The sequence below is a fragment of the Natrix helvetica genome (genome assembly GCF_964273705.1).
Source record: "Natrix helvetica genome assembly, chromosome: 4".
Taxonomy (NCBI): Eukaryota; Metazoa; Chordata; class Lepidosauria; order Squamata; family Natricidae; genus Natrix; species Natrix helvetica.
The window spans coordinates 128,126,071-128,145,060 of NC_138550.1; the positions used below are offsets into that span (position 1 = coordinate 128,126,071).

At 39.8% G+C, this 18,990-nt stretch overlaps 1 protein-coding gene across 1 annotated transcript; it reads right to left on the reverse strand.

Annotated features, from left to right (window-relative positions):
* Window positions 1-229: 229 nt before the first annotated feature.
* Window positions 230-5,547, reverse strand: LOC309392196 (SCAN domain-containing protein 3-like; the record flags this gene model as incomplete). Its single annotated transcript, XM_081953196.1, has 3 exons — window positions 230-250; window positions 3,306-3,782; window positions 4,489-5,547. 3 exons carry the CDS (start codon window positions 5,545-5,547, stop codon window positions 230-232), a joined length of 1,557 nt encoding a protein of 518 aa, XP_081809322.1.
* Window positions 5,548-18,990: the final 13,443 nt, after the last annotated feature.

Sequence of the window (18,990 nt, forward strand, 5' to 3'; positions counted from 1 at the left end):
CTATCTATTTTATAAAATGTATACTCTATTTTGTATCCCATTTTATTTCTCTATATGCTGGCTTAAAGTGGGAAGGATTTGCTGCAGTCTGTGCCTTCAATATAGAACAGTTCTTCCAGCTATCTCGTGATAACTATTCTTATTAGTAACCATTTTATATTCTCTGGACTGTTCCAGACATTTCCACTATAAAAAGATGTGAGAGATAGATATTCAAATTATTAGTACTCTATGCTGAATTCTGTGGCTCCTGGAGAAAATAGCAGAAACATTTAACAACATTTTCATGTTCCATTCTATTCCTGATGAGTGCATGCATCCATCCACACAATTTTAGTTTAGTGTTACAGAAGTGGTTTGCCATCTACTTTTAAATGAATCTTCCATTAGTTCAGTCTTTTTCAAAGAATCAGATAGGTGTTATTAGGGTCTTAAGTGAAACAGCATGATTGAAGCTGGTTTTGCCTGACCTGTGAACTAAGAAATACAGAAGCTTTTCTACACAGTTCTTAACAATATTTATTTCTTGTTTATTCTTTATTCATCTACATGCTGGACTAAAGTGTGTAGTGGTCAATAGGACTCAGTTTGATTTGATGTTTGGTGTCACGACAATTGTCAATATATAATAGCATCTCATGGGGAAAGTCAGGTTTACTCCATTTAGCATTGCCCAACACATTCTGTTATGTTTTTTGTTTTGTTTTGTTTTGTGTACATGACTGGAATGGGTGCTCTTGTACTTCTAATCATTTTAGATAATGCAAATTAATAAAGCATTTGAACTATCATTAATCTTCACTTTTCCAGCTGTTTTAATTCTAGAATCTTTCTTCCTCACCAAATACAGGAGCTTAGAATGAAAGGGATGTTATATTTAAATGATATTTAAATGAAAGAAGTGCTCAGTCCAGTAAAAAGATGGGACCAAGATGAAACAAAAAAGACTGAACTAATGACAACACATATAGCAATCAATTGGCATTGAAGATAAAGAAATGATGGGTGCTTTCTTCATTTAAGGCTCAGCCATGAATAGTAAAGGACCTAGCAGTCAAGAAATACACCATAGACTAAGACAGAGTAGTAATGAAGGCTTTGGAAAAGATATTCAAATGCTGTGATATATCACAAAGAATTGTGAAGGCAATTATTTTTACTGCAATACTCTTCAATATTGAGGAACCTGATTTCATAGCATCTCTTGGTAAGCTACAATTAAAATTTAAATACATTTAAAAGAAAATTATGTAGATAGAATACAACTGATCAGAGAAGACAGAATCAAAAAATCATTTGGACCTAACAACCCTGTGACCTAAGAACTAAGGGAACAACATTTTAAAAAAAGATTTTGTGGAAATAGAAAAAGGGGGGAACAATATGAATCCCAATAGTGCATAATTCCTTAGGGCAGAAGTCATCATCAAGGAGGTAGACGCTCATGGATTACTAGTAACTATAGTCTTATAACATACAATAGATAAGTTACTATACCATAACTGCAGCAAAGCTATTATATTATATGCACAAAGATGGAAGACTACAGAAATAGCCATAATGGAGAAATGGCTCATGAAAATGACAGAGATTTGAGAAAATCTCTAAAATGACTTGTTTGGTTAATGAGGAAACAACAATTATTTTTCCAAAGATTGGAAACCTTCTATGAACTTTTTGCTGAAAATGGATAAAAGTGAATTGATGATTTCATGATTTATTGATTAAAAAGTTTTGTTTATGGGAAGAAGGGAACCATGATAGATGCTTTGGAAGATGGAAATGGTAATTGCTATGATTGTAACTCAGGGGTGGGTTGCTGTCGGCATTACTGCCAGTTCGGTGCGCGTGCAATTTTGCTCATGCATGCACAGTTGACCATAAATAGGTCTGTGCATGCGCAAACCATTAAAAATGCAAAAAAAAATAAATTTGTGCAATTAAAATTGTTCTGCACATGCGCAGAACTGAAAAACAAGATGGCAGCACCTAAGGTGCTGCACGATGAACCAGTTCAGGGATGTGGCAGGCTTGGATTGCTGCTGGTTCCAGCAACCCAGGCACACCCTGCTGCAAAGAAAATAGCAGGCCGCTTCTTTCTTTTTCTGCTTTCTTTAAATCTTAATTTAAATCTTAAATTTTCCAGTCATATTTTTGCATTTACTTTGTAGTATCTGATAGGGATGCAATAGGGCTCACTCCTTTGATCAAATTGCAACAATTTGAAATTTACCAAGCTTGTGGTGAGATAGGTATTACTAATTAGCAAGAGGAAGACAGAATAAATGGAAATGAAAAACATGTTGTAAATGTAAATGTAAATAAATAACTTTTTATCATTGTTGACATGACAAATCAAAGAAATAATAGAAATATTATTAAAATCCATATTTTAATACAGAAGAGTCTTAAATATAGAATTCAAACCACAGACAAGCTTAATGGACAAAAATCTTTTTTTTTAAATCTGGAACTTTGCTTTTATATATGTTGACAGCAGTAAGAATGCTTTATGTACAAAAACCTTAATTCCCATGGAAGAATGGCTGGAAAAACTGGTGTAACTAGCGGAGATTGCTAAATTAACTGCTTTAATTAAAGAAAAGAAATATCCAAATATCTTCCTGAATTTTGTGCTTGAGATGGGAAAAAGTGAAACTTTGACTTTGGATTTTGCAGATTAAATAATTTAGTTGTCGTAGAAATGTACGTATTAAATATATGAAATTGAAAAGTTGAAGCTGTAAGGTTACTATCTACTATGCTAAAAAAAGTTGGAAGTCAATGCTTTTCTTCTTTTTCCCCTTTACCCTAAACTTTGTTTTCTCCTCTCTCCCCTATTTTCCCACTATTATCATTTTTGTATATTGCTAAAGATAATAAAAATATTTTAAAATTCTCTACATGTAGCACTTAAGGGTCATGTTCTGGGGAGAAGGGGCCTGGCTGTTAGAGAAGTCAAACATTGTTTTCTTATGGTACCCTCTAGATCAGTGCTCCCCAACCTTTTTATCGCCGCAGACCGGTAAATGTTTGATCATTTTTCCGTTGCCCGCTTGTTTTGATTTAATAATTTTAATTTAATTGTATTTAAACATGCCTTCAAAATAAAATACAGCTACACCAAAAAATGAATATAAAGTGATTTATTTTATTTAACTCACTAGAATGCCAAATCAATGAGAACCCTGAGCTTGTTTCTTTGCAACGAGATGGTTCCATCTGGGGGTAATAGGAGACAATGACACCCGAAGTGTGTTGCTTATGTCCAGTTTATTCCGTTGTTTTGTTTTGGTTGCTGTCACTGCAGAAAACCCCGCTTCACACAGATAGGTTGTCGGAACTGGCAATAGGGACTTAAGTGCTGTGGTGGCAATCTCAGGGTATTCCGCCATGACTTTAATCCAGAACACCGGCAGAGTTGTTGTCTCGAACGTAGTTTTAAGGCCACCGTCATTTGCAATCTCCAGCAGTTGTTCTTCTTCTTGCATAGTCATGCTATATTCGCCTGATTTGTTGGCAAATGGGTCGTGGATCCATTCCTTACCAGTTCGTGGGTCTTTTGTGGTTGGGAAGTAGCGCTCAAACTCTTTTAAAAGCAAAGACAGGTGATCGTGCACCAACTGGCAGAATGAATGTTCAAGCTCAGTCTCGCCTACAATCCCTGCTAATGTCTGAAACATGTCCAAAATGCCTCTGTTCACGCGCCGTCCCCACAACTCCAGTTTGGCTTTAAATGCAGCTACTTTGTCTGACAACTTGAAAACAGTTGTCATTTTCCCCTGAAGGCCCAGATTGAGTTCATTGAGCAGGCTGAATATGTCACACAGGTAAGCCAGTTTTGCGACGCATACCTTGTCACTAAAATGTGCTGCCAGCGGTGACTTCTTTTCTGAGATAAATCTTTGCAATGGCTCTCGTAATTCAAATACTCTGGTTAGCGATTTTCCTCTGGATAACCATCTTATTTCTGTGTATAAGAGAAGGCATCTGTACTCTAATAATAATAATAATAATAATAATAATAATAATAATAATTTTTATTTGTTAGCCGCAACCCTCTCCCGAAGGACTCAGGGCGGCGTACAATCAAAACAAATAAAATACAGATAAAGACAAACATACATAAGAACAAAGACATATACATGTGCATGGAGGAGGTAGACTGATGAGTGAAAACAATTAAAAAACACAATTTAAAATCCCATGAATAAAATTACCGAATTAAAAACCCGTCAGGAGCGATATGAGATTATGGTTGAGCCAGGCCAGCTATTTGGAATAGGTGGGTCTTGAGCTTTACACGGAAGGAGCGGAGGTCAGTGGTGGTCCTAATATCCGGAGGGAGGTCATTCCACAGGGCTGGGCCCACCACAGAGAAGGCTCTGCTCCTAGGCGCCGCCCCTCGGCACTGTCTGGTGGATGGCACCTGGAGAAGTCCCTCTCTGTGCGAGCGGATAGGTCGTAGGGATGTATGGGGCAGAATACGATCCCGTCCATCTCTGCGTCCATCTCCTCACAAAGCTGCTCAAACAGGCGCGAGTTAAGTGCGTGTGCTTTGATGTGGTTAATAACTTTAACGACATCCATCAATACGCTGTTAAATTCTGGTGACATTTTTCGGCTTGCCAGCATTTCCCTGTGAATGAGACAATGCGTAGATTCACTCTCAGGTGCAACCTCCTTAATCCGAGCAGTTAAACCAGACAGTCGTCCGGTCATGGCAGCAGCTCCGTCTGTGCATATGCTGACACAAAAGGACCATTTCAGTTTTTCTGATATATAACCATCCAGTGACTTGAACAGTTCTGCTCCTGTGGTGTTGGTTGGCAAAGATAGTGCACATAACAAATCCTCATGCACATCCTCCTGATATAGATATCGCACATAAACAAGTAGTAGTGCCTTGTTGTCGATATCTGTAGATTCGTCAACCTGGAGTGCATACCACGGTGATGTATTAATCCTCCCCAACAATTGTGCCTCAATGTCTTCGGCTATTTCCTCAATGCGCCTAGTCACAGTGCTAGCTGACAAAGGCACATGTGCTATCTTTTCCACAGCAGCCTCTCCTAGAAGTTCACGGCAAATGTCTTTAGTGGAGGGCAAGATCAATTCTTCACCAATAGTAAATGGCTTTTTAGCCTTAGCAATGCGGTTAGCCACCAAATATGATGCTCTCAGTGCATTCTCCTTTATTGATGTGGTGGCCCTCATAAATATTTTCTGTGCTTCGTGCTCCCGTTTTTTTCTTTCAAAATACTCCAGGGGCTTGTCCTTTATGCCAGGGTGCTTGGTGGTCAAGTGGCGAAGCAGTTTTGAAGGTTTCATTGCCTCATTAGAGAGCTTCTCGCCGCAAACTATGCAGAGCGGTTTTGGTGCGTGGGAATCACCTGTCCCGATAAATCCATATTTCAAATAGGACTCATGGTATTGTCTGTTAAAAGTTGCATGTTTCTTTGATGTTGAAGGCTCTTCTTCTGTCTGTTCACTGGGCCTTTTTTTCTTCCCAAGGAAACTTTCTAACAATGTCTGTTTCATACTCATTTTTGCTAATTTGTGGGTTAAAGCAGACACAATAACACGTCAGTACACACGAGTACCGGTGAACAGATAGAAGAGCTAGAAGAGTGATACCTTCTCTTTCTCTTCACTCCACTGCTGCTTGCAACCGCTCAGCTCCAGATGTCACCTAAATCTGAATGTAAATCAAAAAACTATCAATGCAAAAATGTGATCAGTGTTTTAAATATATGACCAATGTATCAAAATAACTGTGAAATATATATATAAATCACAAAAGATGACTGTGCCCCCTTTCAATACAGAAATGCCAGTGTTACCCCCTTTCAATGCAGAGATGCCAGCATGCCCCTTTCAATACAGAGATGCCAGCGTGCCCCTTTCAATACGGAGATGCCAGCGTGCCCCTTTCAATGCAGAGATGCCAGCATGCCCCTTTCAATGCAGAGATGCCAGCGTGCCCCTTTCAATACAGAGATGCCAGCGTGCCCCTTTCAATACAGAGATGCCAGCGTGCCCCTTTCAATACAGAGATGCCAGCGTGCCCCTTTCAACACAGAGATGGCAGCATGCCCCTTTCAATACAGAGATGCCCCAGCATTCCCCCTTTCAATACAGAGATCATCGCGCCATAGTGCTGAGTCTCCTCAATAGCAGAGAACCCCCGCCCCCCCTCCGTGCACTTATGCCTGAACCCGCACAAACACATTCGACCCAGGAGTTGTTGACCTAAATAAGTGCAATAGGCCTGGGTGAATGAGAGGGCATTCTAATAAAACCACTGCTGCTCCTCTTTCCGTTTGATAGTGCTGAGTCCCCCCCCTCCGTGCACTTATCTTACGGCAGCTTCTCTTTAGACCCCGCGTCTCCGACCTCGAGTCCTCAGTCCTCCCGTGGCACCTCCTCCTCGGCCAATGGCGTGAGGTTTGCCTTTCGGCCAATCAGGAAGCGGAAGTTCCTCGGGCGGCCTGGTGCCGATTGATCCACGGACCGGCACCGGTCTGCGGCCCGGGGTTTGGGGAACAAGGCTCTAGATCATGGTGTCAAATTCAATCACGTCACAGGCCAGATCATGATGTGTCATGATACCTTTTGGGAGCCAGGTTGGACGTGGCCTGCATGTGATATATCTGGCCCAAAGGGCCGCCAGTTTGACAGGCCTCCTCTAGATGTATAGAAGCTGTACCTTGCAAAATTGCAATCGAAAGCATTTCTGAAGAGCCAGTTTCAGTGGACTTTTGAGAAATAATAGTTAAAGAACAAGTGCAAAACATGTTAGAAAACTCCACCGCCACTTCAAAACACTAAAGTAGAGAGAGCAATCATTATCAACATAACTCAATAATAATCAGTGAGTCATCTTTCTGTTCTTTGGAATCTTTGATTAAAGTTTATTAAGCCATGTATCAACTTCATAGCATTTCCTGCATTCGGTTTTCACAAACTGATTATTTAAGTGATACCAAAAGCAAAATGAACTCTTGGTCTTGAACTGGTGCAGCATCAAACGTTTGGTGCCAAATTAAATGGAAGCTAAGATATTACATAATTCAATGACAGCCATTTGTCTGACCTTTGGTGTCATTGGGCTGCAATTTTCTAGCGGTTCGCATAATAGCTTAATCATCTGAATAGAGTAATCAGAAGATTTCATGTCATTTTTTTAATTGCAGCGATGGTTTCTCAAGAATCAACATCAGCTTGATGGCAGATAATGTGACAATTTACTGACCTATTAAACATTGTTTACATTCATGGAGAGTAAACATTAGAAGACACGTATTGCTTCCAGCTGTTACCAAGTATTTTTTTATTGCCCAGACAGATGGGTAATACATTGTGAGGAGAGGTCACAACTAAAGAAAACACCTTGGGAATAAGCCAGAATGCTGAGGAACAGCTGTAATTTTTTTTCTCCAAATGATAAGAGTTTTGCTTTGCTAAAAGATGGTAATTATAGGAATAGCCGATACAAGGCCATAGGTACGTCCCACGATGCCCATTTAGCTCCCTTTCCCAGCTGACTTAACTTTTTAATACTTTTTAAATTGAAAATGATTAAATAGAAAATTGACCTGCAAACAAAATGCCAGTCTCCTGTATTATATTCCTTATGGGTACAACTTAGAAGAGCAGTCCCCAACCTTTCTGGTGGGGGGGAGAGGGAATGGGCCTTTCTGGCAGGGAGAGAGGAGGTGGATTTGTGTGAAGAGCAGGTGTTTGTGTGAGCAACTCCATGTGTTGAAAAGGAGCTGAGTGTGCAAGCACTCATGACTCACGCAAATGGAACTGCACATGCAACACTTGCCTGTCACTTGTGCGGCCCAGTTCCAAACGGGGCATGGCCTGCTAGTAGACTGCAGCCTAGGATTTGGAGATCCCTGACTTAGAAGATAAAATGATAAGAGACTTCACTTAGTATGTAGAAGAGAGCAACATGAGTTGCATGGCTTACAAGGAAGGAAAGGGCCCCTATTCCCTTCACAAGGCACACCTGGGGATGGAGTTTAAAGGGGGGGTCAGTTAGGAGGGGTGTTTGTCAGGAACAAGTGCTGAATTCCTATAGTGTTGAGAGTTGTGGCCTGCATTCCTGGCATTCCCCCAGACTGTTTGAATTATTTCTGTCCTTCTGTGTGCTTATCTTGTCTTGCTGGAATTATTCTTAGCTTCTATGACTCATTATCTTGCCCTGCTGGAATGATTGATTGCAGTCAGTCTGCTTACAGCATTTGAACTGGAGTACCTGCAGGTTTGTGGAAAAGCTTTTCTCCAGGCCAGAGAGTAAAAGGGATGTTGGAGGGAAAATTGGTGCCAATAGATTGACTCATACAGGTTCTCTGTCTACGTTGCCTTCGTGCCACACCCTAGGTCATCACGTTCAATCAATCAATCAATCAACCAATCAATTAATCAATCAATCTTTGACCAGTTTTGTTGAATCTACAGATAACTGTTTTTAATGAGTACAAGTAGTCCTTGACTTACAACAGTTTATTTAGGGACCATTTTTTACAGTTACAACCTTTGCAGCATCCCTTTGCAGCTCAGGTGATGAAAATTTAGATGTTTGGCAACTGGTTCATATTTATGACCGTTGCTCTGTCCCAAGGTCAGGTGATCACCTTTTGCAGCTTTCTGACAAGCAAAGACAATGGGGAAGCCAGATTCACTTAGCAACTGAATTACTAATTTATCAACTGCAATGATTCATTTAACAACTGAGGCAAGGAAGATGATAAAATGAGGCAAAACCCGCTTAACAAATGTCTCACTTAACAACAGAAATTTTGGGGACAATTGTGGTCATAAGTCACTTAAACAACAGAAATTTTGGGGTCAATTGTGTAATTATGTAATTATGTTACATGATTTTGCATCAGAATATGTATCTGAGATCTTGACTGCAGAATTTTATTAATATTGTATTATTGAGATATGTTTCAATATGCTTCGGCAGTTCCCTTTCCTTTTGGTACTGTTGAGCATTCTTTTTGAATGTAATATAAATCCAATCAATGAAAATACTGTATTAGAGATACAATATTAACTGACTGAAGAACAGATAGAAAAGAAGGCTTAGATGAAATAAGATTGTGTAGCTGGAGAGACAAATAAACCTAATTTATAAGTCTGCCGAGTGTTCCTTTTACCTTGCAGAAGATTCTTTTAAAAATACATTTCATAGAAATTTTAAAAAAATGCTTTGCCTAAGCATAAAAGCATCTCATTTCCAAACTCAGATATAGGTTCCAAATTGTGGTTATTATGTAATTGTAAGGCAGAATGAATTGCATATAAAGCTTTAAATTTTAAACTAGCAAGCAGCCAAATGCATTTTTTTCACCGAGGGCGAAGTAGAAGAAGTGTCCATTAATGGGTAATGCAGGAGAAAAAGATGATTACAGTTTAAGCTCTATTCTCACTATAACCTTTACTTACAGATTTTATACAGAACTTTAAAAAAACAGTTTAGGAAATCTAACAAATGAAATGTTTAGTTTAGTCAAAAAATTTAAAGAACAGAGAAGGATCTATCCTATTTCATCAATCCAGATAAAATCCCAATTCCAAATACAGAAATGAATGTGCAAAAATATCTGCATTAGTTTTGGATTTCTGGCTCAATAATCAGATGCCAGATATCATAATCCAAGTGGATTTACCTTTTTAGCAGTTGTATCGTATGTTGGCTTATTCAGCAAGCCCTATTCCCGTGATGGCGAATCTATGGCACACATGCCACAGGTGGCATGTGGAGCCATATTTGGCTGCACGCGAGCCGTCAGCTCCAGTGCGCATGTGCGTATCAGCTAGTTGATTTTCAGCCTTCTGAAGGCCCGGGGGAGGCTGTTTCCCTCTTCCCCAGGCTTCAGGAAAGCCTCTTGGGGAGGACAAAAAATGGGCCCAATGGGTCAACCAGACATTCAGAAATGATCAATTTCTAGTTTCCAGAGGACCTCCAAAGGGCTGGGGGAGGCCGTTTTCACCCTCCCCAGGCTACAGGAATGCCTCTGGAACCTGGGGAGGGCAAAAAACAGGCCCAAATGGCCCACCAGAAGTTTGGAAACAATCCATTTCTGGCTTCCAGAGGACCTCCAGCGGGCTTTTTCACCTCCCAAACTTTCATCTTGTCCCCAAACTTTCGGTTGGCCTGCTGGGACTATTTTTCACCCTCCCCAGGCTTTAGGAAAGCCTCCAGAGCCTGGGGAGGGTGAAAACTCCCCCCCCAGGTGGGGCAGTGGTTGCACACACATGCACAGTGGTGCAGAGCACATTCCATTGCGGGTGTAGGCATGATGCGTGATAGTGCACACACGCACAATTTTGGCACGCCTTTACAAAAAGTTTTGCCATCACTGCCCTATTCTGTCTGAAAATTTAAACAAAGTGTGAATGTTGCTATCCTTATATGTTTTCATAAGGGACAAACAGAAGAAAGTTATTGATGGATTTTCCTGGCTTCATTTCCTCTTGTATCGAGTGTGCCCTTTTCACATCAGTTGTCTCCTTAGCTTGTGGCGAGACTGAACTGAGAAAATAGGAAGTATTTATTTTCTTCACCAATTCCTCCCTGTTGAGAATTATCTTCTCAATAACAGGCCCTCTTGCTCTGCCTTTTGACAAATGAAATAGTCAATAACGTTAAGATTTTGTTGGACAAAGTCTGGTCTTGGCAGGATTAGATTCCAAGAAATGTCAGGATAATTGAAATCTCTCATTTGCACTATCATATGTCTCTTTTAAAAATGTAGTTATTTCCTACAAAAAGATTTTATCCAGGCCTAATGCCAGCCCAGTGAGTCTATAATAAATTCCCACTTTTATTTTTTATTTTATTGTCACCCAACCATGTTCAACTAGATTTTTATGATTTGATTCCTGATTGTTAAAATACACACACACACACACACACACACACACACATATTTCTCAGACACCTTCATCCTCATGAATACATTTAGCCTCCCAGTATTATGTGCCCATCCAGAGTATCTCATAAAATGTCAATGAAGCATGCATGATTTTCTTCCCAAGTTAGATTATCTGTCTTTTCCCCTGTTTATTTCTCATGCATCTGAGTTCAAGTGGCAAGGAACTCACTGTTGCAATTTCTTCCTCTTCACCTTCTGCTTCTTCCTTTGAGTTCTGTTTCCTATGTTCCAGTCCTTGGCTGCAAATTCAGTTCTGGGCTTCTGCCCTTCTCATGAGATTGATAGAATAATTGCCAAACATTTCATTCCCAGCCATCATACTACTAAGATTTTATCACCTCTTGTCTTTCTCACCTCTTATTTTCTGAGAATGAAAATAAACTTGTATGATTATTTATAATTATTTTTATAATTATAATAAAGCCCTCCTTACTCATTCACTTACATTTTTAAGAACTATATGCAGATTTGTTCTCCTTTTCTTCTCACTTTCCAATAATTTTTTTTAAAATTGTTATTCTGTGATTGCTTAATACACAGCACTTTTAACAGTCCACAATTGAACATTTTCTTTTGAAGACCACTTCTCTATTAGTTCTACTTCTAGAAATACTGTGTTATGAGTAATGAAATATGTCAGTTGAAAGAATCTACAGTTTTATGATCAAATGTTTTATGCCTAAGGCATTCTCAGAAAATTCATCTCTCATTTTTTTCCAAAAGCATCTAATCCTGTGGTCGATATTTCAACTTTGTAGTAAAACGTCTCTTGGCTTGCTTTGCTGCATGCCTCTAAGTGGAATCCTGTCTTTAAAATTTACCTATTAACATGAGGATTTTGAGAATTATGGTCTCAGAGACATCATTTGTGCCGATCTTCATATCTCCATTGTCCCATAACAGTAGCAGTTAACAATAACTCTTGGGATTGATATGGTGTGCAAGGCTGGTGGAACCAGAGATCTCAAAGAGAGATGCATAAGTAGTCTCCCTAGAGTTTGTTTAATATAAAGATCGATCCTAATACTCCCTGAAATTTACTGGTTTTAAAAAAGTGTCATTTTCATCTGTCTTTCTCTATTTTGTGAAAAACAACTGATAAAATACAAGCTATTAATATAAGCCTAGAGAACCAGATTGATGTAGTGGTTAAGGCACCAGGCTAGAAACTAGGAAATTGTGAGTCCTAGTCCTAGTGCCAATTCTGCTGGTTAATTTTGGCCAGTCGCTCTCTCTTAGCCCTTAACTCTTAGTCAATGGCAAACAACTTCCAAAATCTTGCCAAAAAAAAAACCCCACCCCACCCAGGCAGTTACTAGGAATCAATACTGGTCTGAAGACACATTCCCCACACCCACACACCTTACACAAATGTGATTTAAAGACTGAGGCCATGACTTCAAAGCAAAAACCTATTTTGCTGGTTTAACTATTCACAACAGTTGAGTACTTAGAGACTGTCACCGCCACTGGAACGCTCCAAACCAATGGAGAAAATCTTTTTAAAAGTGTGTTACTCACAACTCACTGGTATGTTGGTAAATGCCAACCCATCTTAAATCTAAGATTTACAAAACAACCATATGCCCTGTTGCACTGCATGGCACTGAACATTGGGCAGCAACAACAGGGACTGAAAGCTATCTCCATGCCATGGAAATGTGAATGCTTCGTTGGATATTGGTCATCTCCTTTCTTGACCACATCACAAATTACACCATTCAACAACATTTTGGTGTAGCACCAATTATAAAGAAGTTGAGAGAAGGCTGGCTCTCCTGGTATGGACATGTCCTGAGAGCAGCACTTTTCACCATTGCCAAGACTGTCCAAGTAGAAGTCAGCAGCAGGTGACTTTGCAGATGCCCAAAACAGAGATGGCAAGACACCATCAACAAAGATATGCAAGCCATGGGCCTGCACCCTGGAGACTCAGCTGACCATGCAAAGTGACGTTCAATGATCCGAAAAGCGGACCCTTGTACTTGCAGGAATACACTAGGAAGAAGAACAACTATTCATAACAGTATTTAGAGTCTGCATATTAGTAGGCAAAACCTCATATATGGCCTTGCAGGCAATTCAAGTTCTAGCTTCCATCCCTTATATATTATGTACTATGGATAACTGTTGGGGTAGTCTTATAAACACCATCCTTCTACTTCTGCTAAAGTTGCTATGGGATCAGGAGTGTTGGCACTTATTGCCAAATCTAGTGAACTCAAGAGGGTTATAACTTGCACATTTTAAAGAAGTGACTGATAGAAGAATGAGTAGCAGGTTTTACTCAGGCATATAAAACAACATGAAGTTAACTGCCACTAGAAAAATAAATATTTGTATGATTGTTATCACAGTGAGCCCATCTTCTGGTTTAGCTCACAGGCATCCTTTAACTCTTTGGTGTGTTTTAAAGGTGTGATATCCAAGAAGGATTCTTAAATGATGCACGGTCTTTGCTGTAATGCATCACTTGGTTCTTCAGTTTAAATAATGCTGTTGTGAAACTGAAAGGCTTTTTTAAAATTGCTTTTAAATGTTCATGCATTTCTTGCCTGCTGTGAATGTAAACTAAAGCAGCTACTTATTTTAAACACAGGATGTGAATATATAATTGCTAGGGCATGATTTTACATATTCCACATTATTATTTCATCCTATGACTGATTTATTTTAACTCAAGCAGTAACAACATCGGGATCGTATTCTGCCCCATACATCCCTGCGACCAATCCGCTCGCACAGAGAGGGCCTCCTCCAGGTGCCGTCCACAAGACAGTGTCGGGGGGCGGCGCCTAGGAGTAGAGCCTTCTCTGTGGCGGGCCCAGCCCTGTGGAATGACCTCCCTCCGGATATTAGGAATACCTCTGACCTCCGCTCCTTCCGTATTAAGCTTAAGACCCACCTATTCCAAGCAGCTGGCCTGGCTCAACTTTGATCTAACCATATCGCTCCTGACGGGCTTTTACTGGGTATTTTAATTATATTTAATTATCTAGGGGTTTTTAAATATTGTATTTTAATTGTTTTATTTATCAGCCGACCTCCTCCTTGTGTATGTCTCGGTATATGTCTCTGTTATATGTTTGTTTTGTCCATATTTATTTCATATGTTTCATTGTACGCCGCCCCGAGTCCTTCGGGAGAGGGTGCGGCTAAGAAATAAATATATTATTATTATTATTATTATTATTATTATTATTATTATTATTATTATTATTATTATTATTATTATTATTATTATTATTATTATTATCATGTATTTCTTAAAGTAAAACCAAGGCAATTCACAACCATTGCATATCAGAAGGAGGAGAGCAAGAGAACCACGAGGCTTTGGCATTGTAGCTCACAGTTAATTCATAGGATAGAATTCCGGAAGCCTCAACGTTATTTTCCCACAAGAAAGCCAGCGTCCTGGTGTCCACACCTATCTTATGGGGACATTTCACTTGGCCTTTTCTCCATGAGTTACAGAATTCCCACATCTCATGTTGCCTTTTTAGTGATAAAAAGTTTAGAAGTATATTACTTTCATGCTTGTTCCTGTATGTTTGGGTTTCGGTGTATGACTATTTAGACATCTCTTGAGTCATAGACCAATTTCGTTGAAGATACACAATCAAACATTACTGGGGGGAAGGGAATTATAAAAAAATCACTTTTTAAAAATAGTGCATGCATGATTTAATTAAACATTTGAATATGAAAAGCAATTCTTCAGTGAAAAATGAGGTGAATTATGAGGGGTGTCAAACTTGATTTCATTGAGGGACGCATCAGGGTTGTATTTGACCTCAGAGGCCATAGTGAGCATGGCCAGCTTGATATCACTTGTGTTGGGAGCATCTGTGGTGGCCCGAGTGCTCTGCCAGCGAAAATGGGCTCCTGAGCTCCGTTTTCAGCTGTGATGGCCTCCTGCTACCCTCTGCCAGCAAACGTAAAGCTTGAGGAGGCCATCGCAGCTGAAAACATGGCCTGGGAGGGCCACAAATGGCCCTCTCGAGCTCCGTTTTCGCTGGCAGAAGCATTGCAGGCCGGTCCTTTGCTGTTTCCCCCTGGCCCTGAGTTTGACACCCCTGCTATACAGTTAGTTAAATCTTGGCTATCAAATTAAAAGACATTCTAATATAAAATTGCAAAGGAAAATACAAGGTTTGGAAAAGAGAAAAAGATGGCACTGGACTGCTCCGAATGAACAATTTGGAATATGGAAGAGATTGATTGGTTGATTATGTTGATTCTTAGTCACAACATAGATTTGGAATAGATATATGACATAGAACATAGAAAACATAGCAAATGGAAATGATACAGCAAGTAATTTCTAAATTACTCTTAAAAACCAGAATATTCTAAAATGACATCATGTTCAGACCTAAGATACATGAAAGGCTGAAGTGCACTTATTTTTAAAGCTTATTTTATGTAAGAGAGGAATGAAAGCCACTGAGTTCCTTTGAACTAGAGTGATGTACAAAGTAAAATAAATGAAATGAAATGAAATATCAAATGTGTCACCATTCATATATTAAATCAGCATGATAACATAAAGTCATATAGTAATACAATATACGCATGTTCCCATATTATATATTTCCTTAACATTCTCATTTTTCTAAGATATTGCCTTTGGTAGTTTAAAATTTAAGATTAACAGTTACTTGTTCCAGTGAAGTACCAAAAATTATATCACAACCAGGTGGTATTCACTTACCTTCCCTACCGATGTGCAAATGTGAGCATGTCCACGCATCGCTCAGTCTTCTGTGCATGCACTTTGGCTAAAAAAGAGCCTAAATGGGATTCCCGACAGCTGGGGTGGGGTCCGGGGGTGGGGCCACCCACTATTTCCAGTACCGGTTCAGGCAAACCGGTCCAAATCAGCAGAATACTACCTCTGATCACAACCATTTTACAAATTATATTGTGTTAGATACATAGCTCAGAAACAAAATGGACCATGGAAAAGGATCCCGAATGACGAAAATCTGCCAACATGTAATAAAGTTTTTTTTAAAAAAAATCCTTTTAAAGAGAGAACATAAAAGCAAAATAAGGAAGCATCTCGTTGATTATTTCATAGTCCCAGGGTGAAATTTTCAGGTACAAACTAAAATACTTTTGTGACATCTACTATCAGCACGTCCATTTCTTTTGTCATATTAAGATTGACTTTGGAAAACCAACAGTTTTGGCTGGATTGAAAGGTGCTTTCGCATGAATTACTGCAGAAATCAATAAATATGTTCACTTTGGGATTATGGAAGACTTACTCCAGCAGATAGGCCCAATATTATGCCTTTTTAGAATAGAATTTTAGGAAGGAAGGCAGACAGGGGGAAAATAATTAAGCATGACCACTTACTGTATCATTACATCACCCTGTGCATAGTGCTTCCCAGGGTCAAAAGCCATAATTAATGTAGATATTGAGTAGGAAATTCCTGTTCCTATTATCTCGTATCTACAATTGAACCCTTATAAAATGTTAGCGTATTTCTGTGAAAAAAAATAAAAATAGAAATTTGTCCCAAAACCCATTCCAAGCTATGAAAAACCATTACCAGTTTTCTCTACCTTAGTACCTATCTTGAGAGTTGAATTATTTGAAAATGGGGAATTTATATAATAATTTCAAAAACTGCAGCATTCCTATCAAATGTGCTGTTTCAAGCAAATTAAATGTAATGAGTGATACTATCTACTTTGTCTTTCATGTACAGAAGCTTTGTCATCTAAATAATTAAATGAATTCAAGATAAGGATCAAATTGCAAATGTGTTTTGAGTGAGGTTATCTAGCAATTCCAAATTTCTTATGTTACATCAATATTAAACATTAATTACTTCACAAAATTAAGGGAATGGAGAATAGTGAATTAAAGAATCGTTGGACAAAAATAATCAGGATTCAGTCTATGACAGTTTGCATCATGCATAATGATTGCCAAAGCACAACACATTTTTGCAAAATTGTATTAATTACATTAACATCTTCGTTTGAAAAATTATAGTAAGAAAGAGCTTTAGATTACAATTATGGTGCTGCTATACTTTCTTCCTTTAAAAATAATTATGGCATAGCTCTTCTTCTCCTTCTCTTTCTCCTTCCCCCTCTTCCTCCCTCCTTCTCTTTTTGAAAGCCTCCATCTTTAGCCTGGCATTTGGGGAACATCATTTATCATAAGAAAATAAAGTGGGATGGTTCCAATTTTGGTCTATGCTGATTCTTTGCATAAGAAAAAAGGATTCTTCTCTCAAAGTATTATCTTAATGGCCTTCAGGCCACCTCCTATGGTACTACCATCTCAATATCTTCCACAATAGATGGTAACCTTTTGTCTGAGTCTGGCATAACTTCCACATTTATTGTCTTTTCTGCACATCCCACTTTTCAAACATTTGATCATATTGCTTGCATTGAGTATTACAAATGTCTATCAATCTATGGTACCTGTTAGATCAGGTAAAGGAAGACACAAAAGGCTAGCGATAACAGCTCTTTATTGAAGTATGTGCAAACATCCACTGAGGAGATGGTCTGGCAGCTCCCCTTTTAAATGGGAGCTGTCCAGCCTCTCAGCCAATTAGGTGCTCCTCTGTTCCCGACGGCAACAAAGGACCTGAGTGGAGACTTTGATTCTATTGCTACCCACTCCTGTATGTCTCTGTCCATGTTGGGCCACCACACATAACACCACACATAACTCTAACACATGGCTATTTGTAGATGTTTTGGAATGACCACCCGGTCCCCCCATAACAGAGAACCCTTGATTGCCGACAATTGGTCCCTCTTTGAAAAGTACATTTTATATTCTGGCCCAACCTGCCCCTAGGGCCACCCCCTCCACACCCAGTTCAGAATCTGTTTGATGTTGGGGTCCTTTGTGGAGTGGAGTGCGACATCGCAGGAGGAGATGGGTCCAGAGTCCAGGTAGTCAAGCAGGAGCACCACGGCCTTGGGGGAGGGGTCATCCAGCAGTTTTGATAGGGGACAGTGGCTCAATGCATCGGCGTGTCCTAGTGTGGTGCCTGGGTGGTGGATGAGCTGATAGGTGCGGACCATGAGACTGCATGTAGGGGTACCAGCTCTGAGAGGTTCTTGGCTGGCTCCAAGACTGTGGACCTGCAATACCCTAGGAATAGGTTTTTCTTCCGAACTTCTGGAACGCCGCCAAGATCTTTCACCTCTAGGAAGACTTTGAATCGCAACAAGTAGGCTTCCCAGTCATTGGTGGCTGGGTTGAAAGGAGGCAGTTGAGTGTAGGTGGCCATCCCGTTCTGTCTGGGTCAACAATTCTCACTGGGAATCCGCAATAGCTCTGCTGTGCCTCTCCTGCGTTCCAGGCGGATGCTGCCACACTATAAGCTCTTTTTGTCTGGAAGACTTCGCTCTTTGTTCGCCTAATTGCCTTCCGATCCCACCTTCTTCGCCAGTGTTAGATCGGGTAAAGGAAGACACAAAAGGCTAGCGATAACAGCTCTTTATTGAAGTACATGCAAACATCCACTGAGGAGATGGTCGGGCAGCTCCCCTTTTAAATGGGAGCTGCCAGCCTCTCAGCCAATCAGGTGCTCCTCTGTTCCTGCCGGCAACAGAGGACCTGAGTGGAGACTTCTATTGTTAGCAGCAATAGAGGGGGACGTATCTAACACCACCTGTAATTTGATTTGTCCCCAATGCCTGCTTCTCTGAGCCATGTGTTGTCATCTCCTGTCCCTGCATCTCCTGCATTATGATCGGGGTGACTAATGTGGCCTTTTCTTATTCTGAGTCCAGGATAGACCTATTAATCACTAGATTAATTATTTTCTTTCTTTTGTCCCAAAGGAGCAAGTAAAAATGTGCAAGTAAAAATTTTAGGGTAGTTGGCATCGCCATTACAGCACTTGCTGAGTCTCATATCAACAAATGGAGTTTGAACTTTCCAAAAGGTTTTGAACAGGGGCAGAGTAGCTTAGAATCAAGATTGATCTCTCAAATTATCCATTTCTATGTTTTTTGTCCTCATGTCCTCCATCTAGCAGGT